The sequence below is a fragment of the Epargyreus clarus genome, unplaced genomic scaffold, assembly GCF_041222505.1.
Source record: "Epargyreus clarus isolate Ecla_fem2 unplaced genomic scaffold, WU_Ecla_fem_2.2 ptg000033l, whole genome shotgun sequence".
Classification (NCBI taxonomy): Eukaryota; Metazoa; Arthropoda; class Insecta; order Lepidoptera; family Hesperiidae; genus Epargyreus; species Epargyreus clarus.
The window spans coordinates 4,074,035-4,100,546 of record NW_027332238.1 but is presented as its reverse complement, the minus strand read 5'-3'; the positions used below and the strand labels follow the sequence as shown (position 1 = coordinate 4,100,546).

General features: G+C 38.4%; 2 protein-coding genes across 2 annotated transcripts; both read left to right on the top strand.

Annotated features, from left to right (window-relative positions):
- Nucleotides 1–67: 67 nt before the first annotated feature.
- Nucleotides 68–18,704, top strand: LOC140755434 (uncharacterized). Its single transcript, XM_073090693.1, has 14 exons — nucleotides 68–303; nucleotides 1,006–1,131; nucleotides 2,333–2,608; nucleotides 3,013–3,183; nucleotides 4,848–5,017; nucleotides 7,810–7,890; nucleotides 8,388–8,522; nucleotides 11,223–11,300; nucleotides 11,852–12,028; nucleotides 13,273–13,383; nucleotides 13,845–13,956; nucleotides 17,150–17,248; nucleotides 18,219–18,277; nucleotides 18,597–18,704. Exons 1-14 carry the CDS (start codon nucleotides 193–195, stop codon nucleotides 18,682–18,684), a joined length of 1,794 nt encoding a protein of 597 aa, XP_072946794.1. The 5' UTR covers nucleotides 68–192; the 3' UTR covers nucleotides 18,685–18,704.
- A 3,947-nt stretch (nucleotides 18,705–22,651) lies between these two features.
- Nucleotides 22,652–26,151, top strand: LOC140755585 (facilitated trehalose transporter Tret1). Its single transcript, XM_073090866.1, has 3 exons — nucleotides 22,652–22,795; nucleotides 24,256–24,391; nucleotides 24,944–26,151. Exons 1-3 carry the CDS (start codon nucleotides 22,712–22,714, stop codon nucleotides 26,149–26,151), a joined length of 1,428 nt encoding a protein of 475 aa, XP_072946967.1. The 5' UTR covers nucleotides 22,652–22,711.
- Nucleotides 26,152–26,512: the final 361 nt, after the last annotated feature.

The window sequence follows — 26,512 nt, the reverse complement described above, 5'->3', positions numbered from 1 at the left end:
TTACTTTTATTCCAAATTAAAATGAAACTAAACGATATTTATTGACTGACATTTCCATACAGAAGAATTAAATGGCGTCTCTTACTTTCCAATTCTAAGCAAAACAATCACTTTGTTTTATAGATTTTTCTGTATTTATGAATGAAGTGTATGAAAATAAAATTATAATTGAATCTAGCATTAATTACCAATATGGAAGCAAACTCTACATGTTGCGGTTGTCTAAATACGGACAGAAATATGAGATTAATCGATGACTTTCGGACAAAACAGTGTTATAATCAAATTATTAGTGAAATTTCGGTGTGTTCATTATGTTTTTTTATATCTTTCTTAAGAATAATATGCTTTGAAGTGTATACTTTACAAATAAAGTGCTAATAAACAAAATCGTATTAGAATTTTTGTTATACCTTGAAGATTTTATTAGCGTGTTTCGAACAGATTATAAAGTTAAGCTTTTTTGTAATATAGATGGTAAAAATATACAGGGGTCTCCTTTACCACACCCGTCAAACCAGAACACAGCAGCGCTTAACACTGCTATTATTTAGCTGAATTAAGTATGTCAGTTGTGCTTTCGGCGTCGAACTACAAAGGGTTCTACCACCTTATAAACCTCTTTCCACCTGTAGGCGAAGAACATGGTGGTTTAATCTCCAGCTTCCCCCAGTTGTGGAGAATCTCGGACCACTTAATTAAGTGTTTTAACCTCTAGGCCATGACTGCCTTGTCACTGTGGTCCCGGGACTAGAATAGGGCTACGGTATCGCCTGCCTGTCGTAAGAGGCGAGTAAAAGGGGGCTTCCGGGGTTGTGGGCCGCAAGATTGGGAGGTCGAGCCGTCCGGTACAACTCCGGGAAGGACGGCGGAATGTGTGGTTGCATACGGTCATAAACATCAGACGGTGTGGTGAGTCCTGAAGCTACCTAGGCAGAACCCAAAGGAGCAAAGGGGCAAAAAGGCCATGCTTAACAGTTAACAATGAATATTTCTATATTTCAGATTAACCACTCAAATGGATTGTCAATATGGCTATGCTGGGAATGTACAGCTCTGCTCCACAAGTTTACAAGATTCAAGCACCAAGTCCTGCATTCCTACAAAGCTTTGCAAGATTATAGTAAAATTGTAAGACTTATTTAACACAAGTTTTTCCCTCGCTTAGTGTTACCTTAGCTTTTTACACTAGCTTTGGTCAGTCAGAGGTTTTTATCTATCTTTTCGGTACTTTTTATCAGGATAAAAGGTACCTAGCTAATTCATATTCATATTCATTTATTTGCTTTTAAATGTGGTACAATGTGGGTTCAGGGAAGCATGCAAAATTTTAAAATTTCATTATAATTATATTAATAATGATTACATTTCATTTAATTATACAATATAGATTATAGTGTTTACTTCATGAGAACAATTTATATATTTAAAATGTTTGCTTTAGTTTGGTACATTTAATCATAAATAACGTCAATAATGTCAATAAATGAATCACAATGTCAATACTAATAATAATAACAATTAATATGTCAAGCTAAGGACATTAATAATAAATTGTCACTGTTGTATAGATTTCTGTAATCAACTGCGAATAGGACTAGTCCTACCTGAGGTCGGCCACAGTATTGTTCTGAGGACTAAAGAACACCTTGTACAAGTATAACTCTTATATACTTCAAACTAAGGTACAGCAGCGCTACACTACTGTTATAACAGAAATAGGTGTGACAAATAGAGGAGTCACATTCGAAAAACAGAGTTTTATTTTGTTGTTGTTCAATGTGTACCATTTTTAATTAAAAACATTACATTTTATATTAGCAATATATTATAGAGATATAAAACCTAACTGTTAGCATAGCATATGGCACTCCAACAAGGGATAGAGGCGCATCTGTGGCTCACCGCTGTAATGAATTTAATCTTATCGAGGGTTAATTATAGATGGCCATGGATGCAAAAAAATGCAGTGATAGCCTAGTGGTTAAGAAACTCGGCCTTTCGATCGAGGGGTCCGAGGTTCAAATCCCAGGCACGCACCTCTGATTTTTCAAAGTTATGTGCGTATTAGAAATTAATTATCACTTGCTAAACGGTGAAGGAAAACATCGTGAGGAATTATAAAAAAAAAAAAAATCTCAAAGGTATGTGAAGTCTACCAATACGCACTTGTCCAGCGCGGTGGACTATGACCTAATCCTTCTCATTCTGAGAGGAGACCCGTGCCCAGCAGTGGGACAGTAATGGCTTGTTGATGATGGATGGCAGTAGCCACTTATCACCTTGGGACGGCATGTTCGTCTGCTACTCTTACCTTTATGTCTATTTTCAGATCCAACCAACACAAGAAAGATTACGTACACAAAACATTATTAACATAGCAATAATACCAGATACAGAAGAAAAATATACAACTATAGAAGAAACCACAATTGAAGTTCTTAAAACAGAGATTGATGAGAGATTAGACGTTAGCGTTAAGGAAGAAGATGTATTCTCCAATAATGATGATGATGATGATAAAGCGTTAATAGAAGTAGCTAGGAGCAAAAAGAAGAAAGTGTTGAACGGCAGAACTAAGAAGAGAAGGAAGCAGAATGATGCTGAGGTATTTATTTTTATAAAAATTGGTCTATTTTGGGCGATTTTAGAATTATATTAGTGACACAATGAAATTGATACTATGTAGTTCAGTACTACTTGAAGGTGGTGGAACCCTTTGTGGTTCGACTCCGGCGGCACCACCGCCACACCTATTTCTGTTATAACAGCAGTGTAGCGCTGCTGTGTTCTGGTTTAAAGGGTGTGGTAAGCAAGACATACTTTACCGAGGCGTTCCAGCTTAATCCTCAGGTAGCGGCGCATGTGGCCGAGCTCAGGTGGTAGTCTAATCAGGTGGTTGATTACAGACGTCCATATGGCAGTAGCCACTTACCATCAGGACTGCATGTTCGTTTGCTATATTATAAAAATAATAATAAAAATAAAAAAATGTTTCTTATTGTACTTCAGGGCGAGATATACATAGAAGTAGAGTTGAGTGGAGCCCAGCTAGAGGAGGACAGGCGAGCGTTGGCGAATAGAGACGAATATGTGAACGCCATGTTCAGGTGCGAGAGGTGTTTGGTGTCGTTCCCCAATGTGGACGACTTGAAGGACCATGTCAATTTGAAGCATGAATTGGTGGGTGGTATCTTTTAGTTGTTTTGTGAAATTTGGTGGGAGGAGATCTCCCTGTGGGCTAGGTCAGCGTTTCCCAACCTTTTTTCCCAACCCAAAAAAACGGATTAGGTATTTATTTTAGTTATTACAGTTTTACAGTTAAGATAATTATAACTGTTTATTATGAAAAATATGAAAAAAAAGGTGAAGGTTAGTGTTTTTTATTTGCAACTAAATCAGGAATATTCGTGTTGATGTTGCTACTAAGCTGTAATCTCAAAACAGATTCTACTTGTAATCTGTTTCTGTATTTGTTTTAACAAGAGTAGAGAATGCCTTTTCACATAGGTATGTGGTTGAAAAAAGAAGTAAAGCGGCCCTTTTGCATTTCATGAGCGATTGATGTGTGGTCCAGAGATGTCACCGCGGACCCCATACATATACTCGCAGACCCCCAGGGGTCCGCGGACCACAGGTTGGGAAACGCGGGGCTAGGTGATAATGCCCGGACAGCGGCCATGCTCCAACAGTTTCAGTTCCCAACTTGTTATGGTTAGGAGAACCATGCCCAAAAACAGTTAATTATTTATTAAGTAATTAATTAGGTTGCAGTGATAGCCTAGTGGTTAAGAAACTCTGCCTCTCGATCAAGGGGTCCAAGGTTCAAATCCCAGACACGCACTTCTGACTTTTCAAAGTTATATGCGTGTTAGAATTTAATTATCACTTGCTAAACGGTGAAGGAAAACATCGTGAGGAAACCTGCATACCTGAGAGATTTATAAAAAAAAAAACTCAAAGATATGTGAAGTCTACCAATACGCACTTGTCCAGCGCGGTGGACTATGGCCTAATCCTTCTCATTCTGAGAGGAGACCCAGCAGTTGGACAGATAATAATGGACAGACAGACAATAATGGTTTGATGATGAATTAATTATTATTGTTAATTTATAGATATTATTTATATGATCTTCACATACCTACTAATAACTTTGTAATATTTTTGAAGTAAAACTTCTTCCCAGAATATAATCCTGATAAGAGATATATCAGATAGTGGAATAATATAGAGGGTGTATTTTTTTTCAAAATGAACTTGTTCGATTCCCGGCTACAGAAAAATGTATTTTAAGAACTAATGATGCAGTTTTAGTTTTTATCAAAATCGGCCTCGTAACTCCTTTCAGCATTTTTCGCTAATACTTATAGTTTCGGATTTGGCCCTGAAGGCCTATTTGAAAAATTAACCCTGTATACTATAGATGGAGCAAAAGAAGTTTTACTTTAGTCATGTGATCTAAATGAAGGTGGTAGAAACCCTTTGCGGTTCGACTTCGTCGGCAACACCGCCGCACCTATTTCTACCTAATAACAGCAGTGTTACGCGCTGCTGTGTTCCGGTTTGAAGGGTGTGGTAAGGGAGACAGGCTTTTCCGAGGCGTTCCAGCTTAGTCCTCAGGGATAGCGGCGCATCTGTGGCCGACCTCAGGTAGGAATATCTAATCCTATCTGGGGTTGATTACAGATGTCCATGGGCGGCAGTAGCCACTTACCATCAGGTGGTCTGCATGCTCGTCTGCTACTCATATAATATAAAAAAAATCATGTGCGAGTTCGACTCGTACTTCACGAATTATTATATGTAAAGATGTGTTTTAATCTCCAAATATATTTGTTCCACAGAACGCATCAAACTTCAGATGTCCAATCTGCGAATGCGCATTCGCCTCAGAGATGTCTTACAACTACCATAAGAACAAACATACAAGGAGATACCAATGTGTTATATGTACGGAACGGTTCCATAATAAACGTGGTGTGGTGAAACATTATGAAATTGTGCATTGTAGAGGGTGAGTTTTATAATTGATTTTTTTATAATATAGGAGTAGCAGACGAGCATGCAGTCCACTTGATGGTAAGTCTCTGTCGTATGGATATCTGTAATCAACCCCAGATAGGATTATTACTAACTGAGGTCGGCCACAGATGCGCTACTGAGGACTAAGGAATGCCTCAGATAAGTATGTCTCTTATAGTCCGCGTAAAACAACTAGTCCGCTCTGAATATAGAAATGAATCGCATCGCCATAGCAAATTGTATGACTATACCTGCTAGGAACAATTTCAGAGCGGACTAGCAGTTTGGCGCGGACTATACCACACTTCAAACTAGAACACAGCAGCGCTACACTGCTGTTATAACAGAAATAAGTGTGGCGGTGGTGCCGGAGTCGAACCACCTTCATGCATGTCAGCTGACTTACATATGAGGCTGTAGCGACCCGCTACTCGACAAGAGATGGCGCCACGAGTATTCTGAATCACGCTATCGAAGTTTTCTCAACATCTTACACTAGCTGACCCGGCAAACTTTGTACCGCCTCAAAATCTATTTATCAAATATATCTATATATATAAAAGAAAGTCGTGTTAGTTACTCCACTTATAACTCAAGAACGGCTGAACCGATTTGGCTGAAAATTGGTGGAGAGGTAGCTTAGAACCAGGAGACGGACATAGGATACTTTTTATCCCGTTCGACCGCGTTTCCTTGAAGTCATTTTATAACTCAAGAACGGTTGAACCGATTTAGCTGAAAATTGGTAAAGAGGTAGATTAGAACCAGGAAACGGACATAGGATACTTTTTATCCCGTTCGACCGCGTTTCCGTGAAGTCATTTTATAACTCAAGAACGGATGAACCAATTTGACTGAAAATTAATCGAGAGGTAGCTTAGAAGCAGGAAAAGGACATAGGATACTTTTTATCCCGTTCGACCGCGTTTTCGTGAAGCATTTTATAACTCAACAACGGCTGAACCAATTTGACTGAAAATTGGTGGAGAGGTAGCTTAGAACCAGGAGACGGACATAGGATACTTTTTATCCTGTTCGACCGCGTTTCCGTGAATAAATAAGAGTTGAAAGTTTGTATTAAAGTCCCCCAGTTTTGATGCAAATCTATATGAAAATTGGTATTTGATAGGATTTCGATAGAAAGTAATTAAATATCTATTTTACGATATTTGCAAAATCAACCCTTAAGTTGATTAAGTAGGGGTTGGAATTTTATATTAAAATCCGTTAATTTGGAAGCAACAACTTTAGAAGACACTTCGTTTAGAAATCGGCAGATTTTGAAGCAAAGTCTATGAAAATTGGAATTTAGCTTTTTGATTCAAAATAATAGAACACATTTTTCACCGTTTTTGGAAAATCAACCTTTAGGGTCGTTTAATCGGGTATGGAACTTTAATTTAATATCCGTTAATTTGGAGCACTAAGAAAATTATCATAAGACATAATGAAGCATCTGAGTCACTGTTTGTTTTTTTAGATCAACCCTTAAGACTGTTATAAATCGCCTTTCTATTTACACACCTGTTTCAGCATTTTTAGCTATTCAACAACCCGATTAGAGTACTATAAGTAAATAAACTTTCTTTAAAAAAAACCGTTATTGAAGGTATAGGTACTTCTTTTCGCATGTTTGTAAAAAAAATAACAAAAAATACAACCGACTTCTATGTCACTACAAAGTAAAAAATAATTCGAACGAAATATATTGAGCGCCGACTTCAGAAATATGTACTAAACCAACATTTATTTGAATTATTTTTTACTATGTAGTGACATAGAAGTCGGTTGTATTTTTTGTTAAAATTTTTTTTACCCTTTTTAGTGATGACATAATAACATTTATATTAATACAATATAAAATTGTATAAACGTGATCATGAATTAAGGTACGGTCTGAATTTACATTGATTGGAACCGCCCGCTCGCAGGGCGCTGCCGCGCCCTGCCCGCTTAGTTTTATATTGTCTTATGTGTTCCAACCTAACCTAACTAAATAGTCAATGATTTGCAATTTCATTAGAACCTCCTACACCAAATATCTTCAAACACGACTCAATTATTTCCATCGGTTGAGGAGTTACATATTTTGTCTCCGAGCCACATTATCAGACCCTTAAATAGTCAATGATGAACTGACTTTGCAATTTCGTTAGAACTTACACCAAATATCTTCAAACACAACTCAAATATCCCCATCGGTTGAGGAGTTACATATTTTGTCTCCGAGCCACATTATCAGACCCTTAAATAGTCAATGATGCACTGACTTTGTAATTTCATTAGAACCTACAATAAAAAATAACACAATAAAAAAATAATTATTAAAATCGGTTCACTAACGGCGGAGTAATTCGTGTACATAGATAAAAAAAAAGACACCGGCCGAATTGAAAACCACCTCCTTTTTGAAGTCGGTAAAAAAATAACAGAGTGCAGAGAGGTAGAGTGAATTTTATTTAATTGTATTTTTTATTTTCCTGTTCTCCTGTGGCCATTTCCTAATATTTACCAGTAGTTTATGGACATAATACATAAATTACACGAGTGAAACCACGAGGTATAGATAGTCACTCATAATTAGGTGGTACGAAGTTCACCGGGTCATCTAGTTTCATATAAAATACAGCCTATGTTACTCGTGGATAATGTAGCTTTGGAATGGTGAAAGAATTTTTATAATCGATCCAGTAGTTTTTGAGCCTATTCATTACAACCAAACAAACAAACAGAGTTTTCCTCTTTATAATATATAATCTCACTTAAAGGTATGTTTTATTTCAGCAATGATGTAGAATTTGATTTACAAAAAGACACGCTTTCAAACGGTGCAGAGTTAAAAGTTGATCAAAACCAGGATGAGAGGTAAGTGTTATAAATAAATTATTTCATCATCAACCCATCACTGTCCCACTGCTGGGCACAGGTGTCTCAGAATGAGGATTAGGTCATAGTCCACCGCGCTGGACAAGTGCGTATTGGTAGACTTCACATACCTTTAATCCTTTTTTTGCGTGCTTGGGATTTGAACCTCGGACCCCTCGATCAAGAAGCCGAGTTTCTTAACCACTAGACTATCACTGCTTTACATCTAATTAAAGACGAGCGTTTGCCCGCGGCTTCGCTCACGTTACGAAGTAATATTTTCATCCCCTATTTTATCCCCTTGGGGGTAGAATTGATCAAAATCCTTTCTTAGCGGATGCCTACGTCATAACATCTACCTGCATGCCACATTTAAGCCCGATCCGTCCAGTGGTTTGGCTGTGCGTTGATAGATCACTATGTCAGTCAGTCACCTTTGAGTTATATATATATTCAAGATTAGATAACTATAATTCGTATGCATATTTTCTTTTCAGCACGAAACAAGAGGCGAGTTTCCCGTGCGAGTTCTGTGCGAAAACGTTTAGATGGAAGACATCACTACGCAAACATGTAGAGACGCACCGGATAGAGACCGGGCAGAAGAGGAAGCCATACTGCGAACCTTGCAAGTAATATTATATGTATATAATTGCGTTATACTAAAAATAATTATACATAGCTTAAAAACTAAAAACCACGCTAAAATCGCACTAGGAAAGTCGTTAATCCTGATTCCTGATGATCATGATGAGGAGAAGGGGATAAAATTATTAAAATCCTGTATTGTCATCGGTTCTTTATAATTGTTCAAAATTTTAAATTAATCGGACCGTTTAAAGTGGGTAAAAATCGAGTTCAAAAATTTCGTTACATACATACATACATAGATACAACCCAAGCTAATGCTTGGGTATTATTAGTACTAATGCTTGGGTATTTATTAAAAAGCGCGGTAAAAAAGTGATAGCGAAGTGGTTAACTCGGCTCAAAGGTAGGTTCAAATCCCAGGCATGTACCACTGATTTTCAATTATGTGCGTATTAGAAATTAATTATCACTTTCTTAAACGGTGAAGGAAAACATCGTGAGGAAACCTGCATACCTGAGAGATTTATAAAAACAAAAAAACTCAAAAGTATGTAATGTCTACCAATATGCACTTGGCCAGCGCGGCGGACTACGGCCTAATCCTTCTTATTCTGAGAGGAGACCCGTGCCCAGTAGTGGGACAGTGATGGGTTGATGGTGATGACATATATGAGATGGCAAATGTTTTCAAGAGTTTTTAAATGAAATAAACTTTTTGTGTCGCTCTGCAAGCAAAGAGTTTCTTTCATGTGAAAATCCTATAAGGGTTTTATTAAAAATGAGCCTTTTCCTTTAGTTTGTCAATTATCATGACTTCCCAGAATTTGATCTTTAAAAGCGACACTATTTGATAATGAAATAAAATAGGGTGGTACTTTTTTTCAAAAATGAACACGTTCGATTCCTGGCTAGGTAAATAGGTTTTTAAAAAACTAATGTTGCAGTTTTAATTTTTTTATCAAAATCGGCCTCGTAACTCCTTTCAGCATTTTTCAGCTCAGAGACTATTTATTCGCACCCACTTATATACTAAAAAAATTATCTGCTCCAACTTTTAGAGCCTTTAACAACACTGTATCTACTTAATTATATCTAATTAATTAATTTATGCAGAAAACGTGACTCAAATTTAACTGTTATCGAATGTATAAGGTTATAGCAATAGAATTAATATGTAAACTTTTGAAGGTGGTAGAAACCTTTGTGGTTCGACTCCGGCTGCACCACCGCCACACCTATTTCTACCTAATAACAGCAGTGTTAGGCGCTGCTGTGTTCCGGTTTGAAGGGTGTGGTAAGGGAGACAGACTTTTCCCGAGGCGTTCCAGCTTACTCCTCAGGGGTAGTGGCGCATCTGTGGTCGACCTCAGGTAGGAATATCTAATCCTATCTGGGGTTGATTACAGATGTCCATGGGCGGCAGTAGCCGCTTACCATCAGGTGGACTGCATGCTCGTCTGCTACTCCTATATTAAAAAAAAAAAACTATTAATTTTTTTGATACGAAATAATCATCCATATAATAGAATAGATGTGCTCCAAATACACATAAAAAAATAATGCCTTTGCTCACTATTGTAATTAAGTTCATCATTAGATATGGTGTGTACACCATTTTTCTTCATTTTCACGTAGTAATTTATTTTAAATGTTTTTACTTCTTATCTATTTATATCTTATTTTTTTCTCTCTCTTTCTCTCATTCTTTCTTTTTTATGTTCTCCTTTCTCCCCTTTTTTATCATTTTATTTTATTTCCTATTTATTATTATTATTTTTTAGTATAGTTACCGCCTTCAATTTTTCTGCACATCCCTAAGGTTGACTGGGAGATAATGCTATTTAGCATTAGGTCCGCCTTTTGCACCACATTGTTTTTAACATGGTCAATAAAGAGTAAATAAATAAATTAAAAAAAAACTGGTTAAGTATAAAGCTGAATGGTAGAACTCGTTTATTTCAACCGGGAGATACCACTGTCACACTTATTTCTAACGTGAGGGTGTGGTGACTGACCACCCTAGTCCTTACGTGGCAGCATGTGATCGGCTTCAGGTAGAACCTGCTCTATATGGAGCTGTACATACGGTGACGTACTGTATGCATGTACGTACGTACGTACGAGGTGGACTGTATGCATACTTCAATCTAAAAAACAATTTGTGTAGTGAAATTTTGACTTTGATAAATGCAATAACATCATAAAGACATTAAAATTTTCAAAATGTAAACAATATGAATGTACATCCTGAATATTTTTATAACTTATCAGAATACTCAATTATTAATCGCTTATTCAGTAATAATGGATCCTGAAGGAGCTAAATAAATTAATAATTAATTTATAAATTTTATTATTAATTGAAAATTAATTCAAGTTTCGTTACCCTCGGGCATGTTTCATTCGCTCGGGCATGTTTCAATAGGGCCGTGAACACCATACATTGAAAGTAAAATATTAATAATTAAATCTATTCCTTCGTTATATTTAGTTAAATGCGAGTTATTGACATTCACCAACTAATGTAAAAATTATAACAGCACATCAAATGACGATAGTGGAATATTTTTTTGGTAAATTTAACAGACATAAATTGATTACTTATGACCAAACCGTTTCGAATATTTGTTCAAATGAGGTAGTACTTTTTAAAAAACTTTACAAAAATATTTAACAATGTCAATATTTATGTCAATTGTTTATTGTAAGCAATAATTCCCTGATATTTTTTATTTTCACAGACTTACTTTCACGACCACTTCAAATCTACAGAAGCACGTGAAAACGAGCTCCAAACATCAAATACAGCTTAAATTAAGGTAATTGTGTTAATTGCTATGAATGTATCATTACATAGAATCATTTGTTGAAAAATAAAGAATAAAGATATTCGACTGTGTATGGGTTTATTTATTTTATAGCTGTCTTTTGTATAATGATATGATTGCACCTCTTCTTTAGGCCCTCTTAGAGGATGATTTTTTTAAATTTTATTTTTGTTCTTTTATTTTTTGTTTTTGTTGTTAGTGTTTGAAAATTTGTTATAAAAACAAATAAAGATTATCAATTTAGGAAATCCTTTCTGTTTTTTGCATGTTTAACTACAGATTTTTTATCTACTGACTCTTTTATCTACTAAGTGTTTCACAAAACTCATTCGATTTTGTGACACGCTTGAGGACTCAACCTTACCTAATGATCCGACAATTATTACAATTACTGTATTTATTATTTACTGAACCTAAAACTGAATGAGACCTTACTTATCGACTCGAGTTTGTTTCACATAACTAAATGACTACTGACCTATCAACCCGAGTTTACCATAAAATTGAACAAAGCCATACTCACCGACCCGAGTCTGTTTCAGAAAACTGAACGAGTCGTTACCCACCGACCCGAGCACACCGAGCGAGGCACAAGCCCGCGAGCAACAAGTACGACGCGCAGTGAACGGCGCCCGAGCACAACACGCGTGTCCACACTGCGGCGCGCGGTACCAGTGGCGCGGCAACCTGCTGCGACACCTGCACACGCACGCCGCGCGGTGAGTGTACAGTGTACAGTGTACAGTGTACCGGCACACGCACGCTGTCCGCACTGCGGCGCGCGGTACCAGTGGCGCGGCAACCTGCTGCGACACCTGCACACGCACGCCGCGCGGTGAGTGTACAGTGTACAGTGTACAGTGTACCGGCACACGCACGCTGTCCGCACTGCGGCGCGCGGTACCAGTGGCGCGGCAACCTGCTGCGACACCTGCACACGCACGCCGCGCGGTGAGTGTACAGTGTACAGTGTACCGGCACACGCACGCTGTCCGCACTGCGGCGCGCGGTACCAGTGGCGCGGCAACCTGCTGCGACACCTGCACACGCACGCCGCGCGGTGAGTGTACAGTGTACAGTGTACCGGCACACGCACGCTGTCCGCACTGCGGCGCGCGGTACCAGTGGCGCGGCAACCTGCTGCGACACCTGCACACGCACGCCGCGCGGTGAGTGTACAGTGTACAGTGTACCGGCACACGCACGCTGTCCGCACTGCGGCGCGCGGTACCAGTGGCGCGGCAACCTGCTGCGACACCTGCACACGCACGCCGCGCGGTGAGTGTACAGTGTACAGTGTACAGTGTACCGGCACACGCACGCTGTCCGCACTGCGGCGCGCGGTACCAGTGGCGCGGCAACCTGCTGCGACACCTGCACACGCACGCCGCGCGGTGAGTGTACAGTGTACAGTGTACAGTGTACCGGCACACGCACGCTGTCCGCACTGCGGCGCGCGGTACCAGTGGCGCGGCAACCTGCTGCGACACCTGCACACGCACGCCGCGCGGTGAGTGTACAGTGTACAGTGTACAGTGTACCGGCACACGCACGCTGTCCGCACTGCGGCGCGCGGTACCAGTGGCGCGGCAACCTGCTGCGACACCTGTATACCTGAGATAATATACCTAAGACTAGTTAGAACTTTAGTTGCCGAAAGATAGCGGCACTAATATTTCTAGAATTAAAATAAAATTGTTGTGACGACTTTCCAATACTCATCAAGAGATGACGTTACTAGTATACTTAAATCACGCTATGCAAGTTTTTAAACATATTGTATTATAAGCAAGCTGTGAACTGAGACCTTAATTAAGATTGAGACGTTAACTTCACCTGCCTTTGACAAACGATTTGATGTTACATTGAAACTTCTATATGAGGGAATATTTACAAGCATCCATATTTATAGTGACTGTAATGTAAAGTGGACAGTCTAAGGAATAATGAAAGGTATTTTCAGGGCTAAAGGCGAATTGGTGTGTACCCCTTGCAACCGAACGTTCTCATCGATAGCGACTTATCAGCAACATATGAAGATAAGCAAGAAACACGTCTCGGAAAACGATTTCAAGTATGTATATTGTATGGTTCTTGCTACATACACTATTAGAGATAAGTAAAACAATGAATTATGGAAAAATAATTATTATAACTGAATTATTATTAATGAGATGAGCTAAAACTACTTGATTTAAATGAGTATGCGGCGCCCTTGTTGGCTAATTGATGTGAATTGATTTGAAAATACAATTATTTAAGGAGGAAATGCGCGGTTGCACCATACATATAATATTTAGTGATAGTACTGGAAATCTGAGCCTTATAATACTTAAATATTTAAATGAGAACATATTATTCTTAATAATATACTTAATAATTCCTATATTCAATAGTTATAGAGAACAAATCAAGAAAATCGTACAAGTTGCCTTACGTTAAAAGCCAAAACATCGACATTTGACAATGACTTAGTTAATATTAAAATATGTACACATCTAATAGAACTATAATATGGAGTATAATTCCTTTCAGATTTATGTGTAGTGAATGTGGGAAACGGTTTGCTAATAAGACCCGGTTGAAGGACCACGTGGATTGGGAGCATCTGAAGAATTACGTCCACACGTGTCAGATATGCCAGAAGGTGAGTCCTAATATAATTGTAACTTTTATAGAATGTTATACAGGGTGTTTTTTCAAAGGGTACCCAATTTTTTTTACCATATTCTAGACATCAATAATGTTATGTTCAAAATGTCAAAACTTTAAAATCTCCCTTAATTATTTAATTACATTAATTCTAAGTTATTCCAAATTCTGCGTACATTATGGACAACCATTGCATGGTACGCGCAGTCATTGATAATAACACTAACACTAACGCACACAAACTCGTAATACAAGTATGCCGACGCGCGGTTCTTTTCATTGAGACTGACACGCACACAAATAAATGATCGGTTAAAGATTCCAATTTTTCCTTCATACTTTTCACGGGCTTAGGACCGTCATAATGAACAAATACACACTACCTACATTACGACTTTATTGTTTTAAAACGAATGTTTAATTTATTATGGCGTATTTAAAAAATTGGAATCAACTATTTACAACAAATTAACTTACCTAATTGCATAATTAATCAACTTTCTTTAAGTCCCTTATAAAACACACTGGTATTTACATTGTCTACATATCACTGGTGTTTCAAAAACTGTTCAAAGTGGAGTCCATTTCTCTCAATACAAAGCTGAGCACGCTTTCTTAAATTGTTTTTTAACATTATTTGTGTCTGAACACTTTTCACTTCACTAAAAGCTGTAATTATTTTATTGCGTAGGTCCTCATAACTCTGGGCTTCCTCAACGTAAACAAGTCTTTTAATTTCTCCCCATAAATAAAAGTCTAACGGAGTAAGGTCCGGTGACCTAGGTGGCCACGCTATTGGCCCCCCGCGTCCTATCCATCTATCACTAAATAACGCCTCATCAGTCCACAAAATATTTACAGAGTCAAGGTTTGACAATAACCATTGACAAAATTGTATCCGAGGAGGACCATCGTTGTCATGGAGTGCTTGAACACGTTGATAATGAAACGGATGATATCCTAAAGAATTTAGCAACTTCCACACGTAATAACGGCTTACGCCGAATTGTCGGGCTGCGTCGATGGTACTAGCACGAGGATCTCGCTCAAAAAACTCGAGAATAGCATTCTCGACGGCCGGACTAATTACAACATGACCTCCTCGAGATGATGCATGGACCGGCACAGTGAACTGTCCAAAATCTAACAACCTTTGGTTAGCTGCTAAAATCGTCCTCGTATTAGGTACTCTTAAGTTATTTCCATGTATTTGTAAACGCGGTAAAGAGTCACTTTCGTAAAGTCTTTGCGCACCACGTAATCTTTCACCACTTAAAATGTAGCACCGTACCATCTCATAATACTCGCGGTTCGTATAACTTATTTGACTTTGTGCCGCCATTTTCACTCATAAAAAATAGCAAACGCATTCGAAAATCGGTCACGGTTGACTGGCGCCACTGGCGGCCGGCGGGCGGCGGTTGCGCATCACAGGTGTCTGCGAGGGCGAGGGGGAAAGGGGTTGTACGAAACTAGGCGATCGCTAGCCGAATATTACCGATATCTCCCTGCATAGTTTTTATGTTTGTGTGCGAGCGCTCAGAGTAGTGTGTGATAATAAATAGCAGAACTTATGAATGAAAATTTTCGTTGTTGAAATCATGTCCATGAGTTCTGTATTTAGCGGATAAAATGGTTCAATATTTCTTAATATTTTTTTTATTTTTTTATTTCAAAAATCGGTTATATTACCGCTTCTGAACCATCTGTGTCAATTTGGGTACCCTTTGAAAAAACACCCTGTATAGAGTTGTGACTATTTTTATTTTTTTTTATAAGGATTTTTGGGGTTTTGTTTAGGTGAGAGTGTACTATATACAGTGTTTATACATAGTTGTATATGTATGTTACTTTATGATTGAAATGTAAGTTACTGTTTTTGAATTATGTAAAGGAAGCTATTTGGTGAGAGTGTTGACATATCTATGTTTTAATAAAATAGCTCCTTTCACTTCACTATTGTATGGTCACATCACTAACTTCTATATTATCTGTGGCATTCTCGATTTCTCTGCAACTGCGTACTGCGTAATAAACTAACTTGCAAAGTGTAAATCATTCTTTTATTATAAATCACAACAAAATACCCGAGTCTCTGTCGATTTTTACTCGGGCCTCTTTTAAATATATGACATATTGTTTATCATACATTCGTACTTAAAACCTTGCAGAGAATTGTTTATCTTAAAAAACTCTATAATAAGAGTTAGTTTAAATTAAATATTTGTACACAACCGAACTAATGTTTTACTGATAGGACAAGACACTCGGGCGTCTTTTCAACATTTGAAATGAATTAATTTAGTGTTTCACTGATAATTTAGGTCACTCGGGTCTCATTCCGGGAGTAGCAGACGAGCATGCAGTCCACCTGATGGTAAGTGGCTACTGCCGCCCATAAAAATCTGTAATCAACCCCAGATAGGATTAGATATTCCTACCTGAGGTCGGCCACAGATGCGCCGCTACCCTTGAAGACTAAGCTGGAACGCCTCGGAAAAGTATGTCTCCCTTACCACACCCTTCAAAACGGAACACAGCAGCGCCTAAAACTGCTGTTATGAGGCAGAAATAGGTGTGGCGGTGGTGCCGCCGGAGTCGAACCACAAAGGGTTCACACCTTGCAAATGATTGCCAATAATAAACAAGTCGTCAAGTAAACAAGTGGGACACCGTTTAGTCGACGACCCATGACCACTCGGGTCTCTTTCCAATGTTACTTATCACATCTGACATACTGTCTCATTACTGTCGAGTCTACACGAGAATTCTTGTCACTCGAGCCTCAATAAAAATTTTCGGGCCTTATCGGGCTTCTTTACACTCGAGTCTCTTTACAATATGTACATGTACATTTTTATTATTTTTTATAATATAAGAGTAGCAGACGAGCATGCAGTCCACCTGATGGTAAGTGGCTACTGCCGCCCATGGACATCTGTAATCAACCCCAGATAGGATTAGATATTCCTACCTGAGGTCGGCCACAGATGCGCCGCTACCCCTGAGGACTAAGCTAGAACGCCTCGGAAAAGTCTGTCTCCCTTACCACACCCTTCAAACCGGAACACAGCAGCGCCTAACACTGTTGTTATTAAGTAGAAATAGATGTGGCGGTGGTGCCGCCGGAGTCGAACCACAAAGGGTTCTACCTTCGGTACATATCGGACTTATACAAATTGTTGCAGGTGTTCAAAAGTCACACGTCATTGTATTTACACAAGCAAGTGGTACATACGAAAGACAACGCGGAACATCTGTGTGACCACTGCGGGAAGCCCTTCCCGGTGAGTACACTTAGTACGCTTACGCAGAAGGTACAAAATGAAATGAAATCTTTATATATATATATTTCTTATGTGCGTGTGTATGACACTGAACTCCTCCTAAACCACTGGACTGATTGTGATGAAATTAGTTGTGTGTTCAAGGGGACTTGAGAAAGGTTTAGATTCACAATTTAGTCCGTGGGAAAAGGTTTTTTTAATTAATTTTTAACTCGTATGTAGTTGTTGATTTTGGAATGTTTCCCTTTGGATTCGACAGACTTCGCTACCATCGCAGTTTCAAATATTCTATCTATTTTTCAAACCCGTAAGTGATAAGGGTTGTTCACCCTTAACATTTTTTATATATATAGCAACACAACGTTTGCCGGGTAAGCTAGTGTAATATATTTATTATGTATAGGCCAACGGCGGCACTTACAAATAGTCAGTTACAATATTTTTCTTACCACTACCGGATCGGAACGCGACCTCGAATTCCATATTTTTTAGGGTTCCGTACCCAAAGGGTAAAAACGGAACCCTATTACTAAGCCGCTGTCTGTCCGTCTGTCACAGGGCTTTATCTCTGGAACTGTAATATATAGACGCTTGAAATTTTCACAGAATATGTATAATGGTGGTCGCTATACAAGTACTGACAATAAAAAAATCTTGAAAAAATGGGGGTATACAAGAAACCATACTAGAAACGGCAATGTTTTGGCGTTTTTGCTATAAAGCCAATTTACTAATTAATTGATGAATTAATTTATTAATAGACTTTAATTGTTATTAATTAGCATTGAGTAATTGGAAAATTTGATAGTTAGATGTTTTGAAAAAAAGAAAAGTAATTTATTCTTCAAAAGACATAAACAAGGCAGTAAGGCTTTATAAATAGATTAACAGTGAAAGAAAACATGGTGAGGAAGCCTACTTCAAAAAGAAACCTGCTTGAAAAATGTGTATTTTTATCTTTTTGCTTCAGAATCAAGCGAAACTTCGGAGTCATATCACAGCGTTGCATTCTGGAGAGGCGCCTTATAGGTAAGAACTGTATTAATAATATAGGAGTAGCAGACGAGCATGCAGTCCACCTGATGGTAGGCTACTACCGCCCATAGACATGTGTAACCAACTACAGATAAGATTAAATTCCTACCTGTGGTCGGTCACAGATGCGCCGTTACCCCTGAGGACTAAGCTGGAACGCCTCGTATAAGTATGTCTATTACCACACTTTAAACCAGAACACAGCAGCTTAACACTGCTGTTATAACAGAAATAGGTGTGGCGGTGGTGCCGCCGGAGTCGAGCCACAAAGGGTTCTACCACCAATTAAATATTTATCTTATTTTGTTTGTAGATGCAGTTCCTGTGCAGCGCGGTTCAGTTGGCACTCCTGTCTGTCCCGGCATGTCAGACGGGTTCATAGGAAACGACATTTGTCATGAAAATTGTTAAAAAAAAAAAAATGCACTGATTTTTCAAAAAATATGCGCGTATTAGAAATTAATTATCACTTACTTAAAAATGTCAAAGGTATGTGAAGTCTACTAATACGCACTTGTCCAGCGCGGTGGACTATGTCATAATCTTCATTCTGAGAGACCTGTGCCCTGTAGTAGGACAGTAATGGGTTGATGATGACATTTGTCATAAAACTTTGTCACAAATGCATCTTTGCAATTTTTTCTCAAACATGTGCCTAAGGAGCACTCTGCTAGTCTTAATTCATTAAATATCTACTTGATGTTGAGAAAACTTCAATAGTGTGATTCAGAAATGTGGCGCCATCTGTTGACGAGTTGTGGGAAGTCACCATATATTATTTAATAAGTGTAAATTATTATTGTGAGTAATAAAGTGTGTTTGTGTGTTTTGATAAATGTGAAATAAATTGTGGAATTTGTGAAGTGTTGTTTCATTTTAGGGTTTTATACCCAAATCATAATAAAATAACATTTTTTTTAAATGTGTGTTATGGAGCTTTTTTCGCCGCTATTCATAACGAAACACGTTGTGAAGTGTTGGTAGTTGTATTGACATTCAAAACGGGCTTTGTAAATAACCTATTTTGAATAAAATAAATTGATTTGATTTGAAAGTGTAATAACGGAACACTATTACTAAGCCGCCGCTGTCCGTCCGACTGTCACAGGGCTCTATCTCCTGATCCGTAATAGATAGACAGAGTTTGTATATCGGTGGCCCCTATAACAACAAATAAATATAATAAAGCTTAAAAGTAAATGGGGGTCGTCATATAAGAAACCGCAATTTTTCGACGTTTTTCGCTTTATCTACTGAACCCTAATGGCGAGACAGTTCAAATTTGCATTTACTTTTATGGATGCTATAAGAAAAAATTCTAAAAGTAAAATGAAATCGGTGGTACGGATCCCTCAGTGTACGAGTTTGACTTCTACCAATTCTATCATCCATAGTTTTCACCTCATAAATTCTTAGTGTACCTACAATATGTATTGTACTAACCATTGATATAAACTCTCACTTTTTTATGTTGTTTAGTGGGCAGGTAACATACTGTCCCTGTAATTCCGGGACCAGAATAGGGCTACGGTATCCCATGCCTGTCGTAAGGGGCGATACATGGGACTTTCGGGGTTGCGGGCGGCAAGAGTCGGGAGCTCGAACCGCCTGGCTAGCGACCCCGGGAAGGACAGCGGTATGTGTGGTTGCATACCGTCGTACGCACCAGACGGTGTGGCGAGCGTCAAGCTCACCTGGGCGGAGCCCGACGGGGCAACGCGCTAAATGGACTCTGGTTGCGTTCCTTTGGAGATCCCGGAGCCCTCTACGCAGCGCTGAAGACGGCCACCGGGGTTATAGTGCGGTAAAATCCCACATAACCCCGTGTCGCTCCCATGGTACCCCATTTGAAGGTTTCCCCTCCGTAAACAAAAAAAGGCAGAATAGTTTTAAACATTGGTACTAAGGGTTCGTACACAAAACTGCGATGCGACGTCGCATCGCAAAAATCTGCGAGCTCCCTCGACGCATCGCAAGAACTTGCGAATTGATTCGCATCGCACAGTGGTTGTTGTTGTTTGTCACCCTGAGAGACGCTACGCCGCACGATATCGCATCGCAGCAATTCGCATCGCAATTTTCTGCGTTGCGAATTCGCATCGCATCGCATCGCAGTTTTGTGTTCGAGCCCTAACTTTTCCAAAGTCACACGAGAAGTATAAAACTACAAGTTTTCCAAGGTTATGTTTGATCACGAGTACTGTAATTTTACGACACTACATTTTACTGTAATCGCTTCTATAAACATGTTTTTTTACTACATTACCCTGCGGCTTCGCTCACGTTCAGAGGTCTATCTCAAGAACGGTACTATTTTTCGGGATAAAAGGTACCTATAGTCCGCGCCAAACTGCTAGTCCGTTCTGATGTTGCGAGCAGGTGTAGTCATACAATTTACTATGGCGACGCGACTCATTTCTATATTCAGAGACTAGCAGTTTGGCGCGGACTACACCCAATGTCTTTTTGTGGACCCCTGATAACACGTGTAAGAAATTCATGAAAATCAATGACGTGAAAGCGTAGCGAACAAAAAAAAAACAAACTTACATACCTACGCATTGATAATTAATTAATACTTAGGATTACCATTTGAACGAAGTAGAATCCTTCCCGGTTACTCCGGCAGCACCACCGCCACACCTATTTCTGTTATCACAGCAGTGTTAAGCGCTGCTGTGTTCTGGTTTAAAATGTGGTTAGGAAGACATACTTTACTAAGAAAGCTTAACGTATTTGCGGTCAACCACAGATAGGAATCTAATTTTGGGATTGAATACAGATATCTACGGACAGTAACGCGCAACTCCGTCCTACGCTAGAAATAAATAATGTGTAACTAAAAGAAACAGCTTAAAAATTCATGAGTCATTGGGTTACGTCATTTCCAAATAAACTAATTTGCATGAATTATTTATTCTTATCTCTGAATTGGAGCAAGTTTTGTTGTTTCAGGTGGAATTTGTTCAATATCAATACATATTTATCTTTAATGTATGTAAATGTAAAATGTATTGCAAATGTCACTGTCAATTGCAATAATCAGATTAATCAGTCTTTTTTTACCCAACTACAAACGATTTTTGAGCGTATGTACATGTAGGATATACCTAATTACCTACATCACCTCATTATTTGTCACGCTGCAGCCCAAACGGCTTGACGGATTAACATATGAGGTGACGTTGGATTCGTCGAAATTAGGAGCTCTAGCGGCTTAAGGGGCGAAGGGTGGGAGCGCAAGGGGCAATCCACCCTGGGCCTCCGATGCCGGGGAGCCCCCAAATAAAGTTGCTAAAAAGGTCACCGAATAATTCTGACACACTTATCATTTGGTAAAATCAAATCAACTTTTTTACACTGATAGCCCCGGGCCTCCGACCACCTTAGTCCGCTGCTGATTAGGAGTGTAATATACTTAGGATATCTATGGTGTCAAATAGTGGTGGATATCTATGGTGTCAATTATCTTATTAATGAAACTAAAGTGGCAAACGAAACAAACATACCCTTGAGGATTAAGTCGGACCGCTTCGCAAAGGTGTCTCTCCCATACATAGATTAGTAAAGATTACTTACTCCTAACAAGAAACTCTAACCAGTTTTAACAATTAAACTTGTCACTGTCATCTATTTTCGTGTTTGAAAAATATTGAAAAAATGTAGTTTGTAGATCATTTACGAATGAAACAATATTTCTCCGTACTTTTTCTTCGATTCCGTGTTTTTGCACCACTTACCTGCGTATGTCGGCAGTGTTCCGCGTAAATTACACCATGACAGCTATTAAATGGCTAACACATTTGTCAGCCGTCTAAGCTTTAATGGCTTCCTTCAATTACAAGGCGGTTAGATATCTATACTTATCTATGCTCCTATAACACTTTGAAAACAGAACACAGCAGCGCTACACAGCTGTTAACAAAAATAGGTGTGACAATGGTGCTCTCGAAGTTGAATCACAAAGGGTCTGCCAGCTTCAAAGGATACGATAAAAATATTTGTATTGGTATAAATAAGGTGATCTATAAACCTTCTAACTCCATCGAAGTTGGGATGGAAGTATTAAAGAATAAATTATTTATTATGTGTAAAATAGGTTTTTCTTTAAAAACGAAATTTCGGTACCATCTACAACATAGAAAACTATGGATAAAGTAGTACAATGTTACAATCGTTACCGGTTTAACATTAAAACAGTCAAGTCGTTATTGCAAACACATACTCCAAATTAAATATAGATAAAAATATTATAAAATGGTGTCATTTCGTTCAAAGTAATTTTAAAACAATAATATTTAATACCTAAACATCATAGGTTATATTATTAACAACATAAACATTATCTTGAATTCTATAAACGTACTTATTTGTTTATCAATTTTTGCGTTCGACATGGATTTGCAGTGAATTCAATAAATTATTAAAATGGAGGATTGTGAATACCAACAAGTTAATACTGGTGATCAGATTTACAGAGAAAAAGTTCCATGGAAGTATTTCTGTAGACAGGTTAGTTATTTTCTATACTAATATTATAAAGAGGGAAACTTTGTTTGTTTGTTTGGTTGTAATGAATAGGCTCAAAAATTACTGGACCGATTTTATAATATCTTTCAACATTCGAAAGCTACATTATCCACGAGTAACATAGGCTATATTTTATATGAAATATATTTGATAAATAGATTTTGAGGCGGTACAAAGTTTGCCGCGTCAGCTAGTTTATAGTAAAATGGTAATATTTCTTTACATGTTTCTAATTAATAACACTGTAAGTCAAATGTAGAGGTCTTCGTGGTTCTCCTCCGGCGGCACCACCGTCACACCTATTTCTACCTCATAACATGTTTTGGTTTGAAATGTGTTTCAGAAGAGACATTTATACAAAGCGTTTCAATTTAGTCCTCAAGGGTAGCAATGCTTTGACCGATCTCAGTCATTCTCTAAAATTCTATCTTGGGTTGATAAGGTAAACATACTTTTCCGAGGTGTTCCAGCTTAGTCCTCAAGGGTAGCGGCGCAACTTCGACTGACCTCAGGTAGGATATGTAATCCTATATGGGGTTGATTATATATGTCCACGGGCGGCAGTAGATACTTACCATCAGGTTCGTCTGCTACTCTTAGATAACATAATAATTAGATATCTTCCTCGTTAGGCCTTTCTACGAAACTGTAATGGATAAAGTTTTTCGATGCCTACAACCCAAACGGCTTGACTGATTTTAACACATGAGGTGTCGTTGGATTCGTCGAAATTAGGAGCTCTAGCGGCTTAAGGGGCGGAGGGTGGGGGCGCAAGGGGCGATTCTTCCTGAGACTCCGATTCCGGGGCCCCAAATACAGTTGCTAAAAAAGGTGACCGAATAATTCTGACACACTTGTCATTTGGTAAAATCAAATCAACTTTTTTACACTGATAGCCCCGGGTCTCCGACCACCTTAGTCCGCCACTGATTAGGAGTGTAATATACTTAGGATATGTATGGTGTCAAATAGTGGTCCCTGTAGTTCTGGGACCAGAATAGGGCTACGGTATCCCCTGCCTGTCGTAAGAGGCGACTAAAACGGGCTTCCGGGGTTGCGGGTGGCAAGAGTGGGAGCTCGAACCGCCCGGACAGCGACCCCGGGAAGGACAGCGGTATGTGTGGTCGCATTCCATTGTGCACACCAGATGGTGTGGCGAGCGTCACGCTCACCTGGGCGGAGTCCGATGACGCAACGCGCTAAGAGGACTCCGGTTGCGTTCCTTTGGAGATCCTGGAGTCCTCTAAGCAGCGCTGAGGACGGCCACCGGGGAGGTTTTAGTGTGGTAAGAATCCCACATAACCCCATGCCGCTCCCACGGCACAGGGTACCTTTGAAGGTTTCCCCCTCGTAAACAAAAAAAAAAGATATCAAATAGTATATTTTACTCTTAAAAGTTTGTTTACTCGTAAAATCTAAAAAAAAAGTAATCCTTTTTTCAGATCCTTATGACAAGCGCGATGTGGGCGTTGTACTTCAACGCTGGGATTTGTGTGGGCGCGCCCACGGTTCTGGTCCCACAGCTGAGGAACGAAAATAATGCTACAGTCATTAGTGATGAGATGGTTACCTGGCTTTGTAAGTATTGCGTCGTTTAAAAAAATACGCTTAAAAAGACGCTTTTTACACTCATAGCCTCACACTAGAGTGTGTAGTGACTCCTTGTGTCTTGGGTGCATGGACACACAAAGATGGAAGACAAAAACACCCAGACCCAGAACAGAAAAATATGTCAAAAAAATGAATATTTTTTTCACGTTAACTTTTCGTAAATAATTAATTTAGAAATGTATACTTACTTATGTTAAATCCTGATACTTATAATCAATCAATTAGTTTACCTACTTCTACTAATGTATGCCTACTTCTTATGTAGTTCTGACAACCTAGCAACATTACGCTTTAAATCAAATCAAATCAAATCAAATCAAATCAAATCAAATCAAATCAAATCAAATCAAATCAAATCAAATCAAATCAAATCAAATCAAATCAAATCAAATCAAATCAAATCAAATCAAATCAAATCAAATCATTTATTTGCTTGCGAGTGGCGCTGTCGCCACACGCAAAGTTAGTCGGATTATATTTTCATGCATTTATTAACATTGCTCTTATTTTGGTTTTCAGATTCAAGTTTTGGTTTTACCGCCATCCCGTGGGTGATTATCGTGCCGATATTTTCGACTTACGCTGGAAGAAAATTGCCGTATATACTATCATCTGTTAGCACATTGGCCACCTTCTTAATTTTCTACTTTAGCACCTCATTAATGCATATATTGATATCCCAGTTAATCCAAGGTTTCGCGCATGCTTGTAATATTACAATAACTGTTTTAATTGTGTCAGAATACGTAGATTCTAGATATAGGGGTATTTTTTTGACTATCAAATCGGCTAGTTTCTTTTGGGGTATCTGGGTAGCAAATGCCATTGGGGCCTTTTGTCATTGGAGGTATATCGCTTTAACTGGAATACTATCGGCTGTGTATTCTTTTATTGGGATTTTACACCCAGAATCACCGTACTGGTTAGCAAGTAAGGGAAAATATGAGAAATGTAGATATGCGTACAGATGGTTACATGGCTCGAGTGATTCAACAGAAAAAGAGTTACAAAGTATTATAGATTCTAAGATGGAGGATCGTAAACGTATTAAAAATCGAAGTTGGTCGAGTGTTAAGTTAGCGATTGTTAATAAGCAATTTTATTTACCGTTAGCGCTATGTTTACTAATGAATTTCCAGTATAATTTTTCTGGTAAGTTAGTTTGTAGTGCGTATGTGTTGGATATTGTCAAGAAGGTGACAATTGATCAAACAGCAGCGTACATTGGAATGCTAATTCTTGATGGTGTAACATTAATTGGAATGTACATCGGTTCTTTCGTCTCGAAGATATTAAAACGAAGAACTCTTTACTTCACGTCATCATTCATTGGAATAACATTTCTTTTTATATTCTCTCTGTATTTATATTTAGTAAGATTGCAAGTTTTGGATGAGAGTAATACAATTTCCATTTTATTACTAATGGTATACTCAGTATCAATAAGTTGTGGTCCCATGATTTTGTCAATGACGATTACAGGAGAAATAATTCCGATGAGGTTTCAAGCTGTTTGCTATTCAATCAATTCAACAATATTTGCAATAGTTTTGACAGCAATGGTGAAGTATGCGCCGGCATTTTTTTCTGGGTTGGGTATGGATGGAAGCTTTCTATTTTACGGCGTTACCTCAAGTGTATGTACTATTGTGTTATATTTTTATTTACCAGAAACTAAAGATAAACCTTTGTTGGAAATAGAGGAATATTTCAAAGATAGTAAGTAGACACGTAATAAATAAATAATTATTTCAAATATTTTAGGGACATTTTAGCGCGGAGACGTGGAAAAACTTTTTTACGCAACTATTTCGATTCTCAAAATTGGGTACATTTTCTTGTTAGGAGTGAGGGATCTTTACTAATCTATGGTAGACACCTTACAACTAGGGATGGCGATCTGAGATCGATTAATCGAAGTCTCGATTATTTTAATATTATAAACTTTTACAAATGTGTTATATAGTAGGTATAGTCATTGACAGGTGCGTTTTTCAGTAATTGTTTTGTCCTAACGAGCGTTTGCTTGCGCGAGCTACGCCCCAGAATATATTGAAGATCGTTTTTTTACGCCTCGATTTTTTTGTG

Bases quoted from the DNA above. Each gene is read 5' to 3' on its own strand.
- LOC140755434 (XM_073090693.1), top strand. From the start codon at position 193: ATGGAAGCAAACTCTACATGTTGCGGTTGTCTAAATACGGACAGAAAT. The intron at 2,609-3,012 runs GTATTTATTTTT...ATTGTACTTCAG, and splicing joins GGAAGCAGAATGATGCTGAG to GGCGAGATATACATAGAAGT. The intron at 7,891-8,387 runs GTAAGTGTTATA...TTTTCTTTTCAG, and splicing joins GATCAAAACCAGGATGAGAG to CACGAAACAAGAGGCGAGTT.
- LOC140755585 (XM_073090866.1), top strand. From the start codon at position 22,712: ATGGAGGATTGTGAATACCAACAAGTTAATACTGGTGATCAGATTTAC. The intron at 22,796-24,255 runs GTTAGTTATTTT...TCCTTTTTTCAG, and splicing joins GGAAGTATTTCTGTAGACAG to ATCCTTATGACAAGCGCGAT. The intron at 24,392-24,943 runs GTAAGTATTGCG...TTTGGTTTTCAG, and splicing joins TGAGATGGTTACCTGGCTTT to ATTCAAGTTTTGGTTTTACC.